This window comes from Berghia stephanieae, chromosome 12, assembly GCF_034508935.2.
Source record: "Berghia stephanieae isolate SIO BIC M18660-M18661 chromosome 12, UCSD_Bste_1.3, whole genome shotgun sequence".
Taxonomy (NCBI): domain Eukaryota; kingdom Metazoa; phylum Mollusca; class Gastropoda; order Nudibranchia; family Aeolidiidae; genus Berghia; species Berghia stephanieae.
In genome coordinates, this window is record NC_088371.1 from 41,090,526 (window position 1) to 41,106,679 (window position 16,154).

Below are 16,154 nucleotides of genomic sequence, written 5' to 3' on the forward strand. Positions count from 1 at the left end.
ATTTTTAAGTCTTTGAAATTAGTCCGAAGTACGACTTATTTATAGTAGGCCTACTATAGATAGTTGGTGTCGTTGTCGTCGTCGTCGTCGTCGTCGTCATCATCATCATCATCATCATCATCGTCGTCGTCGTCGTCGTCGTCGTCGCCATCATCATCCGATGCATGAAATATAGATAAAATAATAAGGAATAATAAATGGCTAAATATATAGATCATTTAAAAAAAAAAAAAAAGAAATTAATATATAAATAAATGAATAAAATAAAAGAATAGTAAATGAATGAATGAATGAATAAATAAATAGATAAATAAATAAAGACATAGATAAATAAATAAATAGACACATAAATAAATAAATAAATAAATAAATAAATAAATAAATAAATAAATAAATAAATAAATAAATAAATAAATAAATAAATAAATAAATAAATAAATAAATAAATAAATAAATAAAACACGAAAACTCTTTTTAAAGATGAATAAAGAACAATCACTCTTACTCATTCTTACAAAATCAAAACAACATGGCGACGGTAGGTAAGCTCAACGAAGAAGCACTGAAAAGAAAGGAAAGATTGAAGGCTTTACGACAGAAGCATGCCAATACAAATGAAGATGACGAGGATGTGGCTGAGGAACAAATCGAGAAAGAAAGACTGCCAAAGTAAGTATATGAAATTGTAAAAGTGGTCCAATTCACACCTCATTGCGGACCGAGCCGGTGGTCGCTGATTGATTACAGTTACTGAACTGGTTACCGAAACTGAAACCGAACTGTGTGTGATTATTCAAATTCAAATTCAAACATTCACACATACTAAGAGTATAAGGTAGTTTGATATTTTTTTCAAAAGTAAAAATTATTAATTTGGGAGGCCTTCCGAAAGCTCCTACATCCCCAGTATTCTTGATTTTTATAATGTTCTAGTAGGGGGTTTGGGAGGGGGGAAACTTTTTTTTAAAAAGTCTCCCCCCCTCCCCCAATACTCAAAACCCCGTACTAGAAAGAACATTATAAAAAAAATTTCCGCCCTCCCAACTCCCAAACCCCCTACTAGAACAAGAGTACTGGGGATGTAGGAGCTTTCGGAAGGCCTCCCATTTCATTAATTTACTTTGACATAGACTGATACTGATAGTAGGTACTTTGGTAAAAAATTCAAATTCGATTGAGCTCAATGAAACTATATCATTTTAAAGTGCTTTTCAACACGATTCTAATGATACCAAAATTGTGAAAATCAGATAAGCAGAAAAAAAGTTATGTTAGTTTAAAGGCTGAAAAATGGTCTTCTATTTGCCTTTGTTATTTACTGACGGACTTTGTGACCTGAAAATTGTTGCATTTCCGGTAGTAACCACCATTTGGATTTCAAAACTGGTCTAAAATGGCCGCTAAGATTTGAGTAAGGATTTTACTGGAACGAATTTCATGGATGCGGTATACAACTTTGCCCTGAATTTAATTTTATAAAAAAGTTAAGATGTTAAATAAACGTGCCAGCATGAAATTTTGATTTACCAAATTCTAATCTTTTAATTATCCAAAGCTAAATTATACCCTATTTTATCCATAATCAAAAGTTATACTAAACTGTCATTGATTTTAAAATAAACTACACCAAACGATAGAGTAATTTCTCCTGAAGAAAATAAGACATAAATCATTAAAATCCATCCATAAACAAAAAATCTATGGAACTTTTTCTGAGACCCATCACTCAAAAGTCCAAAAAATCGGGTCACAGCCACTAGGCCATTTATCGGCTCCCTGCTGGAGGGCCAAATGGACGTTTACCAAAGTACCTACTGATAGGGCTTTGAAAATCATTTAATATGATGATACCTTACAATTATATAAACGGTTCCAAAGTTCATGATTATTTTAGTTTTAGTACTCAACAAAATCAAAATAAAATTTATTATTGCAAAAAGCTCAAATCTGTGACTGGGAATTCCCCCATTGGACAGCCTCTCGATAAGCTAGGCGCTGATTTATATTATGGGACTTTAGCATGGAGAAAAGAGGGTTGGTCACCTTCAACAAGGGAGGCCTTCTGAAAGCTCTTAGTGCTAAGGGAAACAACTCAGATATTCCCTCAACTAACCCCAAGAAAAAAATAAAACCTAGTACCTTTAACACTTTTAACTTACCCTAAGTGGAACGAAAGAGTTGTGTTTGCAACCCTGGTGTACCTTTTAAAACGACTTTTCGCATTTTTCCAATGACGTTCAATTCTCTGTGTGTTAATTTAAATAAAACAAAAAAAAACTACACCCTTCCGTCCACCCCATGCCCAAAGAAAATTGAAGAAATCAAGATCTAATTATTACGTGAATTGAAAAAAAAAAGCAAGCACAAACGAAACATGAATTAAACTAGTGTATAAACAAAAAATAATTAAATTAAAAACAAATAATAACTGCGAAAAAACATAATAATTCAAAAGTAGTATGTGAAGTACAGTATGAATTAAATTGCTTCACACAATCAAACATATCTGGCCAATTTCCAGTGTAAATATAAAAAAGATTGCTGCCCTCTCGTCACTGACATCGGCCCCCAAATGGTGCCGGAATTTGGCATAGACATAGATTAGATTTAGATAAATGAATTATCTAGATGAGTTTTTAAATCATTTTCTTTGTTCTCTCAATTTAGAAAAAAACTACAAAAGTTATAAAATGATGTAATTTTTATCAAATTATAACTTTTGATAGAATGTGCCTACATTGATGTCAATCACACCAAAAGAAAGCTTGATCTCTGCTCTTTATTAAGATAATACTAGAACCATTCAAATACCGTGTGAAAAATAAAGCAACAGTTGATTTTATGTGAAATTGTGTTATGAAATTCAAATTTCAACCCAAACTAGCACTTCACTTTTCGGCACATGTCTATAGGCTGGAATCAGACTACCTAATATTAATACTAAACTCTACTAGACCCAGCTACCCAATCACTGCTTAGTGGACATGGAGATTTGAAAAAAATCTCGACTTCGCCCAGGATCAAGCTCAACCCCTTCTGCGTGTGAAGCGAGTGCCCTACCAACTGAGCTATTGGGACTCCTCATACTCATACCACAAAGCTGTACATAAAAAAAAAAAAAATTGAAAAAGGTATTAAAAATGATAAACTAACCTTAATAATTGTGTAATATCGGTATTGCACAAAATGTAATCTTTTCATCTTAAACATTAAATTAGAGGGGCAATTTGATGATAATAGAAGAAGAAGTGTAGTTAGTTAGTGCCTGTAAATGATTGATTTTCTCCCTGTTTTTGAGTCACTGTGCATTTCAGCCCATTGTGCTTCGAAACTAGAATAATAGTAGTATCGAATGGCTACACCTCTATTTTGAATCTTTTAATCCATTCTTCAAATTCTTTTCCTGCCTTATAGGCTGTCTCGTAGCCTCCTGATAGGCTTGTCACTGGGCAGTGGATGACGATGTGGTCCATTGTCTCAGGGCCTCCCTGGCAATGCCGGCATGCATCTGATTCTCTTAGATTCCATCTATGCATGTTAGCTGCGGTTCTGCCATGTCCTGTCAAAATGCGGTTAGAGAATAATTAATTTGTTTTACATTCATTGCTTTCCAGGCCAATATTTAGAAGTTACAAACCTGAAAGTGAGGAATTGAAAGACAAGTCAAAACCTGCAGCCAAGCCTTTGGAAGGTGAGCAAAAATAGGGAATGGGTGACTGTGTTTGTGTGTGTCGTGAAATTGGTAAATGTGAACTGTAGCCTGGATCCTCTATTTAACTCACTCAACCCTAGAGATTTTTGCTACTTTTCAAAATTGGAAAAACAATGTATTAAAAATGAACATGTACATAGATGGTTTTATTCAACTACCATAAACATGTAAAAACTAAAAACATTAGCTTTAATACTACGCCTATTATTTGTCTCAGAAAAATGTAATTAAATAGGCACTGGGTAAAAGTAACCGGATATAGTCGGTGTTAGGGTTGAGTGAGTTTAGGGGCTACTACAATGACCATGGAGAAGAAGAAGAAGAATTGCCCCTTTTTGGGCTTTGGACCAATTGAAAGTTGCATTAGAGTATTACAATACTTGTTTGATTCTAGCACGTCGCATTCCAGCACACTGTGTAATACGGCTGAGTGACCAAATTTTATCCACATAAGCCGTTAAGTCCCACTTTTTTTTTGTTTCTCCTGAAAGCATGCTAGAATTCAGGGAGTACTGTATTATATTTAATTTTGTAGCAGCAATTATTTCCTTTGATTTAAAAAAAAAAGTCTTTTAATGACAAAAAATTCTGCATCTAGGCTAAGAATACTCAAAATGTTTCAAATCCACATAGAAAAACAAAGTTTCCCCTTGAGGCAAAATGATCTGATTTGACGAAATCTTTAGGTTGTTTTTTAAGTTCCTAATTCCAAATTGCCTGGACTGTAAGTTGCACTGTGGATTGGAAATCATTAATTTGAAAAAATAATTTTAACTTTTGAAAAGTTTGTGAGGTTTCGTCGCCTAGGCATTTCATGAAGGAATATAGATATCCATTAATCTAATGTCAAAGAGAATCACCCTTTCGTCACAATGAAATGCCATTGCCTTGGCAATCCATGTTTGATGTCAACAAGAAGCTGGAGTTTATCCCAGTTTAAATAGCGTGAAGTGACAATAGTAATTGCTTGCTACCCTTTGTAGAGGACACTGGTCTATCACAAAGTACTTTATGCCAGCTGCCCAACATTTCCTGGGTGGACAGAGGGGTCAGATCAAAAACTCAACATCTCTTAGGATTGATCTTGGTCCCTTTGCATGTGAAGCGAGTGCTCTACCAACTGAGTAATCTGGACAATGTTAGTTGATAGCCTTGTATTGTGACAATAATTTTTAGGGAAGTGTCTGGCTATAAGTAAATGAACTTATGGTTTGTCCATACCTGCCAACCCTTCCACTTTTGGCAGAATCATTTCTATTTTCACTGTTCCATTTTGTACTATTCCGCCATTGTCTCTTTTATTCCGATTTACAAAAATGATGATAATGGTAAGAATAAAAAAGAGCAAAGAATTGGGGGGGGGGGGGGGGGGGGGGGGGGGGGGGTGGGGGGGGGGGGGGGGGGGTATGTAGGAGGTGAAATTCCTATTTTTTGTCTCAAATTCCTATTTTCAGGCATCGTGATTCCACTTTTGTAATGTGAAGGGTTGGCAGGTCTGGTTTGTCCTGGTTTTTTGCATTGATTTTTACTATATCTTTTGGCATTACACGACTCTAGTAGTGCTCTGCTAACACGAACTACACTGCAGCGATCTCCAAAGGATTGTATCTATCTGTGTGGGGTTCCTGACCTCCCATAGTGGGCAGGGAGGTACTTACTGTGCCTTCTATCCCCCTATATCTGTTTTCCAACTTGCTTTCTGTCTTTGTCTTGGAATGAGATTACTTAGTTTATAGTTTTGTCCTGGCCCTGGCATGTTGGCCTTACTGAGGGAGAAACAGTCAAATGCATAGTTATTGTTTTGGGAGATGATAATTTTTTCCTTGTAAATCATCTCTCTGTTATATATTATTATATTTGTTATTTTTAATGTATAATGAAATGTAAGCATTTGAGTTTTCTCTTTGTTGGATCTTGTGCTTGGGTCTAGGTGAGACTTATAGGTGATCCCAGACTAAGTACATTGGTGGTATGCTCTTGGAATCTACATCTGATCCCGATTTGGTCCCATTTCCCCTTTGTCTTCCTTTCTCTTGAGTGCTTTAATTGTAATTCTAGAACTTTCTACTCTCCCATTTTCTTCCTTTTTACTGGCGCTGATATAACCTAAATGTGTTGCAAGCGCCGTAAAACCCTTAAAAACAAACAACAAAAACAAACGATTGTATCTATTATTGATTTGACCTTATTATTTCTCTCTCTTCTGTCTGTTCACATTTCTCAGTACGTCAGAAGATCAAAGATGATATTGAAGCTGGTCAGACAGAGCACAGCGTCACTGAAGTAGTGAGTACAAAGACTATTTATTAATATTATTATTATTATCACAGTGGTCTCCTGTTATAAGCGCGATTGGATGACAAAGACAGGTACATGTCCGGCTATGTGGTCTAGTTGTATGAAACTCGCTTTCGGATCGGAAGGTCCTGGGTTCGAGCCTCGTGCTCGGCGCATAGTTGAGTCCTTGGAAAAGGCTCTTTACTCACATTCTCTCACCGTACTCAGGTGTAAAATGAGTACCTGGCCGTTAACAGCGTTGTCTGTGTCCGAAAAATTGTAATATCGCCTAATAGGCGTCATGTCCCGTCCTACATGTTAAATGTTGCTGTTGACCAGGGACCCCTTGTAAAGCGCTTTGAGCACATTTAGTGGATATTGCGCTATATAAAGCTCAATTATACATCCAGTCTAAAGCCAAACAAGAAATAATCACGAGATTCTTTACCCCTCTTGATCCAATTACAGCTTAATGCTGTCGCATAATGTGGCACAGTGAGTGACTAGAGCTAGAGCTTTCATATAGCGCAATATCCACTAAATGTGCTCAAAGCGCTTTACAAAGGATCCTTGACCAACAGCAACATGTAACATTTAGAACAAGACATAACGCCTGTTAGGTGATATTACAATTTTCTCCCCGACAGAAACAACGCTGTTGACGGCCAGGTACTCGTTTTACACCTGAGTACGGTGAGAGAATGTGAGTAAAGATTAAAGAGCCTTTTCCAAGGACTCAACTATGTGCCAATCGAGGTTCGAACCCAGGACTGTCCAATCCAAAAGCGAGTGTCATAACACAAGACCACAACGCATAGTTGAGTCTTTGGAAAAGACTTTACTTACATTCTCTCCGCACTCAGGTGTAAAATCAGTACCCAGCCATTAACAGCTTTGCAAAAAAAAAAAAGGGTGAAATCGCTTTACAGGCATCATGTCTTGTCCTGCATGTTATAAGGGACGTCTAGTAAAGCGGGTTGAGGACCTTTAGTAGATATTAGGCTATATGAATCTTCAAGTTTTCAAAATTTATTTCTGGGTGGGGTTCCTGACCTCCCATCGTGCGCAGGGAGGTATTTACTGTGTCTTCTATCCCCCTGTATCTGTTTTCCAACATGCTTTCTGTCTTTGTTTTGGAATGAGATTTCTTGGTTTTGTCCTGGTCCTGGCTGAGAGGGAAACAGTCAAATGTATAGTTTTTGGGAGATATTTTTTTTCCTTGTAGATCGTCTCTCTGTATTATGTTTTGTTTGTGTATTATATATGATTTGTAAACATTTGAGTGTATTCCTCTTAGTCTTAGTGGGGACCTGTGTTTGTGTCTGGATGAAACTTTTAGATGATCTCAAACTACGTACTTTGATAGTGTGCTTTTTGAATCTACATCTGTTTCCTATTGGAACCAATTCCCCTTTGTCTTACCTTTTATTGGGTGGTTTAATTGTAATTCTAGAACTTTTTACTATCGCATTTTCTTCCTTTTAACTGGCACTGATATGACCTTAATGTGTTGCAAGCACCGTAACACCCTTAAAAACAACAAACATTAAAAAAAATGTATTTTTTATTTCCTACAGGATCTGACAAATTTGGCACCACGTAAACCAGATTGGGACCTCAAGCGAGACGTCAGCAAGAAATTAGAAAAATTGGAACGAAGAACACAAAGGGCCATTGCAGAGTTGATAAGTATGTGTGACGATGTGTTGATTAGTATGTGTGAGGTGACAATGTGTTGATAAGTATGTGTGACGATGTGTTGATTAGTATGTGTGAGGTGACAATGTGTTGATAAGTATGTGTGACGATGTGTTGATTAGTATGTGTGAGGTGACAATGTGTTGATAAGTATGTGTGATGATGTGTTGATTAGTATGTGTGAGGTGACAATGTGTTGATAAGTATGTGTGACGATGTGTTGATTAGTATGTGTGACGATGTGTTGATAAGTGTGTGTGATGATGTGTTGATAAGTATGTGTAACGATGTGTTGATAAGTGTGAGGTGACAATGTGTTGATAAGTATGTGTGACGATGTGTTGATTAGTATGTGTGACGATGTGTTAAGTGTGTGTGATGATGTGTTGATATCAATGTGTTGATAAGTATGTGTGACGATGTGTTGATTAGTATGTGTGAGGTGACAATGTGTTAAGTATGTGTGACGATGTGTTGATTAGTATGTGTGATGATGTGTTGATAACAGTGTGTTGATAAGTATGTGTGACGATGTGTTGATTAGTATGTGTGATGATGTGTTGATAACAGTGTGTTGATAAGTATGTGTGACGATGTGTTGATTAGTATGTGTGATGATGTGTTGATAACAGTGTGTTGATTAGTATGTGTGACGATGTGTTGATTAGTATGTGTGAGGTGACAATGTGTTGATTAGTATGTGTGACGATGTGTTGATTAGTATGTGTGACGATGTGTTGATTAGTATGTGTGACGATGTGTTGATAAGTGTGTGTGATGATGTGTTGATAAGTATGTGTGACGATGTGTTGATTAGTATGTGTGACGATGTGTTGATTAGTATGTGTGACGATGTGTTGATTAGTATGTGTGAGGTGACAATGTGTTGATAAGTATGTGTGACGATGTGTTGATAAGTGTGTGTGATGATGTGTTGATAAGTATGTGTAACGATGTGTTGATAAGTGTGAATGATGTGTTGATAAGTATGTGTGACGATGTGTTGATTAGATGTGGAGATGTGTTGATAAGTATGTGTGACGATGTGTTGATTAGTATGTGTGATGATGTGTTGATAAGTATGTGTGAGGTGACAATGTGTTAAGTATGTGTGACGATTTGTTGATTAGTATGTGTGACGATGTGTTGATTAGTATGTGTGAGGTGACAATGTGTTGATAAGTATGTGTGACGATGTGTTGATTAGTATGTGTGACGATGTGTTGATAAGTATGTGTGACGATGTGTTGATTAGTATGTGTGACGATGTGTTGATAAGTGTGAGGTGAAAATGTGTTGATAAGTATGTGTTGATTAGTATGTGTGACGATGTGTTGATTAGTATGTGTGACGATGTGTTGATAAGTATGTGTGACGATGTGTTGATTAGTATGTGTGATGATGTGTTGATAAGTATGTGTGAGGTGACAATGTGTTAAGTATGTGTGACGATGTGTTGATTAGTATGTGTGAGGTGACAATGTGTTGATTAGTATGTGTGACGATGTGTTGATTAGTATGTGTGAGGTGACAATGTGTTGATTAGTATGTGTCACGATGTGTTGATTAGTATGTGTGACGATGTGTTGATAAGTGTGTGTGATCATGTGTTGATAACAATGTGTGACGATGTGTTGATAAGTATGTGTGACGATGTGTTGATAAGTGTGTGTGACGATGTGTTAAGTATGTGTGACGATGTGTTGATTAGTATGTGTGATGATGTGTGTGACGATGTGTTGATAAATATGTGTGACGATGTGTTGATACGTGTGTGTGACGATCTGTTGATTAGTATGTGTGACGATGTGTGGTTTGAGTCCAGTTTTTAACCTGTGATGACTTTAACAAATTCCTTTTTTTCTTGTTCTCTGGGGAAATCCTGATGGCTGAGTTGGTAAAGCATTCGCTTCCTGTGCAAAAATGAACGAGATTGATTTTATTCTGACCCCCTTCTCCACCCCGCAGTGATTGGGTAGCTGGGTCTGTTAGGTCTGGCAGAAGCTACTTTATGATAGACTAGTGCCCTATCAAAAGGGTAGCAAGGAATTGCTATTATCTGATTGAAACCAGGATAATCTCTGGCTCTATGGTTCTGAAGGACTGCATTAATACGTTTGTTCTTGATCTCACACGCGTGGCTTTGTGGTCAAGTTGTAGGACACTCGCCTCTGGACTGATTGGTCCCAGGTTGAAGTCCTGCAGCAGATGGCTTTAAATTGAGTCCTTGGAAAATTCTCTTTACTTACTGCGCTCGGGTGTGTGTAAAATGAGTACTTGGGCGATACTAGTGGTCTCTGTAGAATAGATTGTAATATGGCCATATATCCGAGCATCGTGTGTCGTCCTGTGTGTAACGAGTGTTGCTGATGACATGGAACTGCTTGTTTTCATTTATTTCGCTATCACTAAGCCGTTCCAGTTGGTTTAAAAGTGAAAAAAAAAAGAACTATTGACTATTTGTTTGCTCACAGGGGGGGGGATGATCAGGAACTACATAGGATGGATTATATTAGGAGTTATTTTGATTTTTTAAGCAAACCTTACACCTTAGGTGAAACGTCAGTTGCCCCAGCCATACAATTATAAAGACTTTGTGTGGTGTGGGATGGTGTTAGTGTTAGGTTATGGCTCTGTATCACAATGATTCTGCCCTCCTGTCACATAAATGTTTTCTGCTAATTGGATTCAGTAGTCTGATGTCACACCGCCCGGCAATGGCGGCCATCTTGGTTCTAAACAAAGAAAATCATTACTTTTTATTCTTCATGCTGGCCTGAACTTTTCATATGCCTTGTGATCAGAATGTGTAAAAGTCAAAACATGATCAAATTTATGTTTTTTTCCCTCTGGATACGCTTTTATGCTCGCCGGAGAAATATTTCATAAGGGCATCTGCCATTGTTCCGATAGTTTAGAGCCAGTGTTACTAAGTTACCATGCGTCATTAGGAAGGAAGTGACGTTACGACTGTTGAAGACTATTGACAAGTTAATTTTTTTCATGCCCTACGAAGAACATTTTTCCGTTCCCGTGACCATTGTGTTATTTCTTTGTTTTTTTTTATTGATATCCTGCAGGAGAAAGATTAAAAGCCAGTCAAGAAGATTTTGCATCTCTGGTGACAGCTGGTGGAGCCATATCCAGGACAGAGGCACAAGGCGACGAGGATTGAGACTGGATGGAGGAATGGGGAAAGGGAAGGGAGTGGGTGGGGGAAGGAAGGGGTCCTATGTATGTATGTGTGTGGAAAGGGAGTAGATATTGAGTACATTTTATTTTTAAAAACATTTTTTTAAAATTGAGCTCTTATACAACTAAATATCTACTAAACTTGCTCAAATCGCTTTACAAAGGGGTCCCTGACCAACTGCAACACATAACTTGTAGGACAAGACATGACGCCTGTTTGGCGATATTACAAATTTTTTTCCGACAGAGTCAACACTGTTAACAGCGAGGTACTAATTTTACACTGGAGTATGGTGAGAGAATGTGAGTAAAGAGCCTTTTCCAAGGACTCAACTATGCGCAGAGTGGGGCTTGAACCCAGGAGCTTCCAATCCGAAAGTGAGTGTCATACCACACTCATTTAATTAATTTGTTGAAAGAACAAATACATGGATCAAAACACAAATTTACGTCATTTGACTGAGATTCACAATCTGCTATTTTGAACACTTGTTCGCAGATATTTCGGGTTCCTTTTGTAATTAGTTGTACAATTGAATCAGGGGAGAGGACATGATTAACAAAGAGAGTGAGTGAGACCCCCTTTCATTCATTCATTCATTCATTCATTCATTTTCACAAAATAAACAAACAAATCATGAACATCAAATTTTTGTTGTTACAGTTTTATTTGATTCGAGATTCCATAAAATAACATCTAAAAGGGACTGACAAATGTGTAGATAAATCAATATCAAGCATTTAGTGCCGTCAACTAGGGTAACTTTGCCTCTTGAATTTTGGACCAATAAGAGATTGTTTGGGTTTGTTTTGTTTTTTTGTGGCGATTATTTCCTTTGATAAAGATTATAGTCTTTTTAACGAGTACAATAACTGCAAGAAAGCCGAGGTTATTCAAAATGCTCCTAATTCGCCGAGGCAAAGTTTCTCCAGTTGACGGTACACATTTCATAGCTGCCAACTTTTCAAAGAGCTAAAACAGGACACACTAACTCTAACACACAGTTATGATCCAAAATAGTCTGTATTTGAACTTTTATATTGATTTGTTGATTGGAAATATTATATCGGAGTGACTATTCGTCAGTACTGACCCCCAGACGCTAGCATCTGGGGGTCAGTACTGACGAACAGGCACCAGCGTCTGGGGGTCAGCACTGACTAATAGGTACTGGTATATCTATTGGTCAGTTCTGGCGCCTGTACTGACGGTGCCAAAATTATGGAAAAATGCCATTTTTTGAAATAAATTGTTCTACGACAAATAAATCCGCATTTCCTGTCCCATACTAGTCGCAAGGAAGTCCCTTGGTTTCACCTTTTTTTATCGGTTTACGTGAGATTTGTTTAATAAATTTATCAATTAATTAAACAAATGATATTGTTCAATCCTGAAAAAAATACCAAATTTGATGTTGAAACGCCAAACTGGCAACCTTATATTTAGGTTCCTCCAACGCGCATGCTCACTGATGCGTGACGCCAGAACTGAAAGTGAAGCTCTTTCATTGTCTCGTCTTTTTTCATTCCGTCATTTGAAATTCGGCTTGCTCGCATCTCCCCCCCCCCCCCCCCCCCAAAAAAAAATAAAAATGGAATTATCTATTCATTACCAGGTTTCTCCTCCTTTCCGTTATTATTATTTTTTTTTTTTGCATGACAAAAAACAAAAACAAAACAAATACATTTTTTTTAAAAACCTCATCAATAGAATGGACAATGTATTATAAAAGAATCGTAACAAGAAATATTATATTATAACACGTTTCCTCTATTTTTCTTTAATTTAAGCAATAACGAAAAAAAAGAAAAACAAAAACACATACACACAAAGACAACATAAAATAAAAAAGAATCGTATGGTGGCTTGAAACAACGAGTCATACCGTTGCCCCAACTGCATCTAACCGTAGCCATCGTTATGTTATAGCCTGATACTGAAATCCAAAAGGACCGGCAGTTTGACGTCATTATTTGGTTTTTGCACCGGTTAGTGAGTTGTTAGTAGAGCTCAAGGAAACAAGTTATTTCGTTGGTTGAACTACTGAATACGACTCACGATTTGTTTTCTTTTATGGCAAAAGACTGGCAGTTTGACGTCATTTTTTGGTAAGTATCAGGCCATAACTTTACGGAGTCCACGATCTAACGCGTTAGACATCAAATTTATCTAAGTGACCAAGTGTTGCTTAGTGACATCGGATAAGTTGGCCTTGAAAGCCTGGGATTTTAATTGTTTTTTTTTTGTTTTTTTACTTTAGGAAGTGACGAATAAGTGCGAAGAGGTCTTTGCACTGACGAACAGGCCCGATGTTCGTCAGTGCTGATTAATGGCGGGCGGTGGCACAGACCGAAGAGAGGCTGTCTGTGGGCGGCGGCACCTGTTGTTCAATACTGACCAATAACACCAGGTTATTGGTCAGTGCTGACCCCCAGGCGCTGGCGCCTGTTCGTCAGCACTGACACGCAGGTACTAGCGTCTGGGGGTCAGTACTGACCAATAGCCCTAGCCATATTATATTCTTGTACAAGTGATGCAAGTACTCATTTAACCCTCGAGCCGTCAAGGGCCGATTTAATCAGCCGCTCGGCCGCCGCCATAACGTTCGGGCCGATCTAATCGGCCCTAGTTTAAAGTGACTATACAACGACCAGCACTCTAGACACACATAAGAACTCATTTGTGTGAAGTCCTTGATGTGTCTACTTTCGTTTTCTCTCGTTTCTTTCTTGCCAACAGACCGTTGAACCGTGATTTTCAGCGTTCTTTTCACACGTTTACCGCATCTCGAAATGACCGATTCTGAGCCATAACCAGGGCCTTCGGGTCTCCGTACATCTAGAAATAGATCTACTTTAGCTAATAGAAACCTATTTACTTCTCTCATGAACGACGACAGTGATGAAGAGGATGATTTTGATCACATTCCTCATGTGAGTGATCATGAAGATAGTGAGGAGGAGGATGATTGTGATGATTTTTCATCGATTGACGCAGAAACTGAAACTGAAAATAGACCTACATGGGTAACTCAAGCCCCAGAGACTGTAACTGAGGATTATCCTCTGTCCTTTACAGTAAGGAATAACAAGCAAGCCAGAAATATTCCTGAGAACACTGAGAGACCAATAGACTTTTTTCAACTGTTTATGACCGAGGATATGATCAATGACATCACAAAACAGACCAATGCTTATGCCGCAAAATTTCTAGGGACCGAAGAGATTCAGCAGTGGATAGCTGATCACAAATACTCCAGATACAGAAAGTGGCCTGTTGATGGCATTACATCTCATGATGTAAAGAAGTACATTGGTTTAGTACTCAACATGGGTCTTATTGATAAACAAAGTGAGAGGCACTATTGGACTACAAAAGAATCTCAAGAGACTCCGTACTTTTCCAAGGTGATGCCTATGTGGTTTTATTCTCTGATCAGTCGGATGATTCACGTCAGCGACCCAGACAACGAGATCGCCCGGGGCCAGCCTGGGTATGACCCTTGGTACAAGGTTCGTCCATTTCTTGACGTCTTCAGTGATGCTGCGAAGAGATACTACCTACCATCGCAGCACATTTCTATCGGCGAGAGCCTGATCGGCATGAAGAACAGATGTGTCTTCATCCAGTACATGCCGAACAAACGCCATGCCCGCTTCGGTATAAAGAAGTTTCAGGCAAGTTCTTTTTTTTATATATATGATAATGACTCATTCTCTTCATTTCAGGACTTGCTGGCACTTACTTTTATCATTTCAGCTCTTGCTATAAAAGATAAAATATTTGGTTGGTATAAAATGTTATCATTATGACCAAACTTGTTTTTATTAAAATATTTTTTTTACACTTCCAATGCTGCTAAAATTCTCTTTTTACATTAGTACACATAATATTTACTACATAATTTATTACAAAACTGTATGTCAGTTGTATGTTATGTTCCACTTTACTTTATGTAAAAGTTTTGACTTACAGTAAATTTTATTTATTGTAGTCTAAAAATTGCGTTCCGCACATTGTCGCCGATATGAATATTTTGCAAATTATTTTACTCTTTTTTGTTGTTTCTTTTTTCTCCCTAGCTATGTGACGACAATGGCTATGTCTACTGTGTGGAGCTTTATGCTGGCAAAGATCTCGACGTGGAGCGAGACGATGGGCTTGCTGTCGGCGTTGTGAAGTCTCTGATGGAAGCGAGTGGTCTGCTCGGCAAGGGCTACCTACTGTTCACCGACAATTTCTACACTAAGCCTGCCCTCGCTGAATATCTGTGGCTTCATCGGACGATGATCACTGGCACAATCCGTGCTAATTCCAAGGACTTTTCAAAGGGACTCGCTTCAAGGAAGCTAGCGGTTGGCGAGTCGGTGCAGACCTGCCAACCTTTTGAAAATGAAAAGAGGGACACCCGACCGAACTGAACATGCTTACGACGCAAACCATTTTAACCGTAAACGATAGAACCCCATATAATTACTTGAAATCCATCGTAAATAAAGTAGAGGTTTTTTTATTATTATTATTTTCTTTTTATAGATTCGATTCTTTCTGTTTTGATTTTTTTTTTTTTTATAGATTCGATTTATTTTTTTTTAGAAAATATTCAAAAATGAAGGACGGCTTGGCGCAAATGCGGGACGGTTGGCAGGCCTGCGGTTTATGAGAGAAAAAAAACCACATGCTGGCTGTAGCCTTCAGCGAGAAAAAAAGTCAGCGGAAACCCGTCCTCGTGCTGAGTACAGCCCATGTTGCCTCTTCCCAAACCAAGGAAATTCGGGGCAAGACTGTCACCAACCCATCAATGGTGCTGACCTACAACAAACATATGGGTGGGGTGGACATTAGTGACAAGAAGGTAGAAGATATATCATTTTGCTGCACAAAGATTGACCAGACGCTACTGGAAAAAAATTTTCTTCAATCTGGTCGATATGTGTATTTTGAATTCTTGGATTCTATTCACCACGTCCAAGCCAGATGCAAAGATGAACAGGAGAGACTTGATCATTTGTGTGTTAGAAGCCTTGTGTCAACCTCCCGACCCCACACCCCAAACCCCACCTCGTCCCATCACTCCCAACTCCTCGTCTCGCGACACCTGGTCGTCATCGCCACATGATCGCAACTCATCGCCTAATCCTTCTAGATGGCAAAAAAGAAAAGGACTGTTACGTGTGTAGTGACAGGAAAGTTCCTGGTGGAAGGAAACGAAGCCGACACTGGTGTCCTTTATGTGAAGTTGGCTGTCACGAGAAATGTGAATTGAGACTTCAA

At 38.2% G+C, this 16,154-nt stretch overlaps 1 protein-coding gene across 1 annotated transcript; it reads left to right on the forward strand.

Moving 5' to 3' along the window:
• The first annotated feature begins 501 nt into the window (after positions 1-501).
• LOC144957999 (coiled-coil domain-containing protein 12-like) lies at positions 502-11,528 on the forward strand. The gene is made up of 5 exons (XM_078889583.1): positions 502-669; positions 3,615-3,691; positions 5,937-5,998; positions 7,567-7,678; positions 10,768-11,528. Exons 1-5 carry the CDS (start codon positions 530-532, stop codon positions 10,860-10,862), a joined length of 486 nt encoding a protein of 161 aa, XP_078745709.1. The 5' UTR covers positions 502-529; the 3' UTR covers positions 10,863-11,528.
• Positions 11,529-16,154: the final 4,626 nt, after the last annotated feature.